Source organism: Aquarana catesbeiana, linkage group LG08, assembly GCF_042186555.1.
Source record: "Aquarana catesbeiana isolate 2022-GZ linkage group LG08, ASM4218655v1, whole genome shotgun sequence".
NCBI classification, from domain to species: Eukaryota; Metazoa; Chordata; class Amphibia; order Anura; family Ranidae; genus Aquarana; species Aquarana catesbeiana.
Window position 1 is genome coordinate 296767977 of NC_133331.1, and position 6002 is coordinate 296773978.

Consider the following 6002-nt stretch of genomic DNA (forward strand, 5'->3'; position numbering starts at 1 on the left):
ACATGACATCACTCTTATCTCTATTAATATACCACAGACCTGACCGGAGAGGTGAGGAGGATTCTGGGAGGTCACATGACATCACTCTTATCTCTATTAATAAAACACAGACCTGACCGGAGAGGTGAGGAGGATTCTGGGAGGTCACATGACATCACTCTTATCTCTATTAATAAAACACAGACCTGACCGGAGAGGTGAGGAGGATTCTGGGAGGTCACATGACATCACTCTTATCTCTATTAATAAAACACAGACCTGACCGGAGAGGTGAGGAGGATTCTGGGAGGTCACATGACATCACTCTTATCTCTATTAATAAAACACAGACCTGACCGGAGAGGTGAGGAGGATTCTGGGAGGTCACATGACATCACTCTTATCTCTATTAATAAAACACAGACCTGACCGGAGAGGTGAGGAGGATTCTGGGAGGTCACATGACATCACTCTTATCTCTATTAATAAAACACAGACCTGACCGGAGAGGTGAGGAGGATTCTGGGATTCTAACATGATATTCCTATTGGTTCCTCAATACAGAGATTTCCTCTTGTGAAGTCAGGTGATCATATGACCATCACAGTGCCTCCATGTGACTCCCTAAAACCTGAGAGACACAACATGGAGAAGATTCTAGAAGTCACCAAGAAGATGATGGAGCTGCTGACAGGAGAGGTGAGGAGGATTCTGGGAATTCTGGGACATTTCCAGTAACAGACAAGGGATGTGTCTGGATGGTGACTGTATCGTTGTGTGTGTCAGGTTCCTATAAGGTGTCAGGATGTCACTGTCTATTTCTCCATGGAGGAGTGGGAGTATTTAGAAGGACACAAGGATCTCTACAAGGACGTCATGATGGACAATCAGCCGACCCTCACATCACCGGGTAAGAGGAGACTTTATTGTAAAGGAGAGAGCAGTACGGAGGGTCCACCTAGATCCCCCATCATCTGATAAACACATAGAAACAATGTATTCAGTCAGTGTGTGTGTTTCCTACAGATGGATCCAGTAATGGGAACCCACCAGAGAGATGTCCCCGTCCTCTGTATTCCCGGGATTCCACACAGGAAGGTCACACCATCCCTCACCATCATCAGGTAGATGAGGAACGATTATTGGTAGTTATGATTTATACACAAGCATGTTTGTTACAAAAAATGTTTTATTATATTTTCAGAGTGGAAACCTCTGGGAAGATATTATTGTTGTAAAAGAAGAGTATAAAGAGGAGGATGAGGAGTATGGAGTGATGGAGGAGTTTTCAGAAGGACACAAGGATATGATGGAGACACCTAATACCAGGAACCCACCAGAGAGATGTCCCCATCCTCTGTATTCCCGGGATTCCACACAAGAAGGTCACACCATCCCTCACCATCATCAGGTAGATAGTTACATAGTCGGTAAGGTTAAATAAAGACAATAGTCCATCCAGTTCAACTTGTGTGTGTAGATAAACAATTTCCCATATCCCCTTATATTGTTTTCGCTAAGATGTACGTCCAAGAGCCTTTTAAAACTATCAATACTTCATGCCGGCACCACCGATTGTGGAAGAAACTCCCTACGCAGCTTAAGATTAAGCCGCTTCTCCAGTCTTATCGTGTGGTCCCCGTGTCTTCTCACACCCCCCTGGGACTGAAAATGTAGTGCTTGTAGTCTTTCCTCATAATTGAGATTTTCCAATTTAGTTGCCCTTCTTTGGACTCTCTCCAGCTCCAGCACATCCCTCCTGAGGATTGGTGACCAGAACTGGACGGAATACCCCAGATGCGGCCGAACCAGAGTTTTATAATGTGGCAAAATAATTGTTTTATCTCCGGTGTAAATTCCACTCCCCCCCCCCACTCTCTTATTTTTAAGCCCTTTGTTTGTCATTTTTTGTATTTTCATGTTTGTACACGGTTTTTGTCACTGTGTGACTGGTAGGGTGTGGGTCCTCGGGCCTGCCCTAAAAGTCTTAGGAGGCGGGTGGATATGGCCTTCTGGCTTAATTTTGCCCTCTCTCATGGGGTCTCCCTTTGTTGGAGCCCCACCAAGTACTTGGGTGAGTCTGTTTCGGGCAGACCCCCCAGAGAACGGGGTCCCGTCTGGTTTTGGCCAGATTGACTAAGTGTAAAGTAAGTGGTTAATGGACATCCTCTCTCGCTGGTGGATGAGGCACTTTCTGGCCCACCACAAAGCGTCCTTAAAGCAACGCAGCACCCGCCAGGCTTTTTCAATGTCCTTCTGGGAATGAGCCCCTACAGAAGAGTCCGTTCAACACACCGAAACGTGTGATGGCAGTCTGTGGCACAAAGTCCTTGAGTTCAGGTTCCAAGGCCCTCAACAGGCCCGGTGCAAAGGGGGCACTCCAAGAAATAACATGCAAAGCAGTTTCCTCCTGGATGATGTAAAAATGGGCAGTGCCTGTATCTGCACAGGTTCCTGGCATGCATGAATGTCCAGAGCGGCAACCTCCCTTGGATTCCCACCCATGCCAGATCTTTGTGCCTGTTGGTGAGTCCCTTTGGCAACCCCCCTTGGATTCCCACCCATGCCAGATCTTTGTGCCTGTTGGTGAGTCCCTTTGGCAACCCCCCTTGGATTCCCACCCATGCCAGATCTTTGTGCCTGTTGGTGAGTCCCTTTGGCAACCCCCCTTGGATTCCCACCCATGCCAGATCTTTGTGCCTGTTGGTGAGTCCCTTTGGCAACCCCCCCTTGGATTCCCACCCATGCCAGATCTTTGTGCCTGTTGGTGAGTCCCTTTGGCAACCCCCCCTTGGATTCCCACCCATGCCAGATCTTTGTGCCTGTTGGTGAGTCCCTTTGGCAATCCCCCTTGGATTCCCACCCATGCCATATCTTTGTGCCTGTTGGTGAGTCCCTTTGGTAACCCCCCATGGATTGCCATCCATGCCATATCTTTGTGCCTGTTGGTGAGTCCCTTTGGTAACCCCCCTTGGATTGCCATCCATGCCAGATCTTTGTGCCTGTTGGTGAGTCCCTTTGGCAACCCCCCTTGGATTCCCACCCATGCCAGATCTTTGTGCCTGTTGGTGAGTCCCTTTGGCAGTCCCCCTTGGATTCCCACCCATGCCATATCTTTGTGCCTGTTGGTGAGTCCCTTTGGTAACCCCCCTTGGATTGCCATCCATGCCATATCTTTGTGCCTGTTGGTGAGTCCCTTTGGTATCCCCCCTTGGATTGCTATCCATGCCAGATCTTTGTGCCTGTTGGTGAGTCCCTTTGGTAACCCTCCTTGGATTCCCACCCATGCCAAATCTTTGTGCCTGTTGGTGAGTCCCTTTGGCAACCCCCCTTGGATTCCCACCCATGCCAGATCTTTGTGCCTGTTGGTGAGTCCCTTTTGAAGAACCATTCCTCCAGAAAACTTTTTGAAATGGCTGAAGGGAGGCCTGGAACAGTCTCAACAATGACCGATGCTCTAATCAACTTGTGAGTAGTCTTTGGCTTCCACAAGTCGGGGCTTTACCCCAAGCAGCCCCAGCTCCTTGATAAACTTGAAAGTGCCCAAGAAATACCAAAGGAGTGTCCCGGTTGTAGGGGATGGAACTGTCCCATTTGTCCCATCCAAGGGACCTTCAAAGAGGCAGGAGGAAAAAAACGGGATATGGAGTTACCACCAAGAGTTCGAAGTTCTGTCCACCAAAGTCTGCAGTTACAAGCAAAGAACACCCTCAGTAGAGTGGAAATGTCGGGCACGCCCTTGCCGCCCTTGAGAGGTTCCTTAAACATAACCGCCTGCTTCACTCTGTCCATTTTGGAGCCCCGGATGAAGTGAAACACCGCCCTGGTGATGGCCTTGCAGGTGTTGACCCGGGGGGGGGCAGACCTGGGCGAGGTACTGCAACACTGGAAGAATCTCACTGCGAAGTACCAGTGTTTTCCCTTCGATGGTGAGTTCTCTGAGGCTCCACAGTCCTGAGAGATCTTTTTTTTTTTTTAAGCCCGTGGTGTGTGAACACACTCCAAAAACTCCACCCGGTGCAAAAAAAAGAAGTGCACACCAAAAATAGGGTGTACACATAGGGTGTACATATGGTCCTTCAAAATCGAAGGACCTTGCCCTGACCTAGGCTCCAGATGGGGACTGGGGTATTTTCACATGGTTCATCTGGCCGAAGCCAGACGGATCCCTTTCTCTTGGAGGTCTGCCGAAACAGACCACCCCAAGTACTAGGTGGGGCTCCCCCAAAAGGAGACCCCATGAGAGAGGCCATGTCCACCTCCTCCCAAGACTTTCAGGGCATTCCCGAAGACCTACACCCTACTCATCAAACGTGAGAACATGTACAAAGCCAACAACCAAAAAAAAATAGATGAAGTGACAGCACAAGACAAACAACATAAAAGTGGGGAAAGTGCATGTGGTGCCATGTGCAATGGCCCGGCCCTGAGGCCAGGAATAAAAAAATTCCTTGAGTCCTGGCCAAAAGGCCCAGCCCAAGAGGTAGGCGTGAAAAAAGTGTGTGTGGTGGCCAAGGTGCCAACAAAAACTCTTAAGTGTCCTTCTCACATAGTCCTGAGAGATTCTAAAGTTGAGGTTAAAGAAGAGATAAAAGAGGAGGATCACCATTACAAGGTTGGTGGAATGGGAGCATCTAGAACCCAAAAGTGACTCGTGGAGGTGATGTATGGCTCCTATAAGATGTTATTTTCTCTCCTTCTCTTGGTTTAGGGTGAAGATCTGATAGATATAAAAGCTGAGGTTAAAGCAGAAGAAGAAGAGAGGTATGTGAGGGATGATCAGCAGTCTATGGAGGAGGATGGAATAACGGGGACATTTATAGAGGAGGACACTCCTACAGAGATCAGCACAGGTGGGTCATTAACACTAAATCCATTCCTCCACTCATACTGCTCACTGATTGGTCCAGGTCCCTTTGTCTTCTGCTAGGTAGACTTGCACACAGATGGTGAAGGAACTCGGTAGATAGCTTGTTCTATGAACATCTTAGAAATGGAAGCACTTCTGTGGATGTTGGTTGCCTCCAATCCTTCATCCCAGGCAGACACCATGATAGTGAGATCAGGGCTCTGTGGGGGCCAAACCATCACTTCCAGGACTTCCTGTTCTTCTTTACACTGAAGATAATTCTTAATCATTATTATTATTATTATACAGTTTTGAGAATGACACAAATATTGTCACAAAGTCTGCTGCCTCAGTGTTTTTAGATCTTTTTGTCAGACGTCACTATGGGATGCTGAAGTATAATTACATCATAAGTGTCAGAGACTTTTATTGACAATGACATGAAGTTTATGCAAAGAGTCAATATTTGCAGTGGTGACCCTTCTTTATTCAAGACCTCTGCAATCCGCCCTGGCATGCCTTTACTCAACTTCTCAGCCACCTGACTGATGGCCCCCCCTCCCCCCCCACCCCGCATTCTTGCATAATCAATGCTTTGAGTTTGTGGGCTTTTTATTGTTCCTTCTTGAGGATTGACCACAAGTTCTCAATGGGATTAAGGTTTGGGGAGTTTCTTGGCCATGGACCCCAAAATTTAAATGTTTTGTTCTCCGAGCCACTTGGTTATCACTTTTGCCTTGTGGCAAGGTGCTCCATCGTGCTGGAGAAGGCATTGCTCCTCACCAAACTGTTCTTGGATGGTTGGGAGAAGTTGCTCCCGGAGGATGCTTTTGTACCATTATTCATGGCTGTGTTCTTAGGCAAAATTGTGAGTGAGCCCCCCACTTCCCCTGGCTGAGAAGCAACCCCACACATTAACCTTTTGCCTACGGGGCACTTACACCTTTCTTCCTGCCCAGGCCATTTTTCAGCTTTCAGCGCTGTCGCACTTTGAATGAGAATTGCGCGGTCATGCTACACTGTACCCAAACAAATTTATTTTTATCATTTTCTTCACACAAATAGAGCTTTCTTTTGGTGGTATTTAATCACTGCTGGGTTTTTTTATTTTTTACTAAAAAAGCACATCTTGAAACCCCAGTCTGCTTTGAAATCTTTGCCTGAGGAGATTTTA

General features: G+C 47.6%; 1 protein-coding gene across 1 annotated transcript; it reads left to right on the forward strand.

Moving 5' to 3' along the window:
- The first annotated feature begins 509 nt into the window (after positions 1-509).
- LOC141104933 (uncharacterized) lies at positions 510-5214 on the forward strand. Its single transcript, XM_073594740.1, has 4 exons — positions 510-889; positions 1006-1103; positions 1184-1390; positions 4691-5214. The coding sequence occupies exons 1-4, from the start codon at positions 805-807 to the stop codon at positions 4907-4909; spliced, it is 609 nt and encodes a 202-aa protein (XP_073450841.1). The 5' UTR covers positions 510-804; the 3' UTR covers positions 4910-5214.
- Positions 5215-6002: the final 788 nt, after the last annotated feature.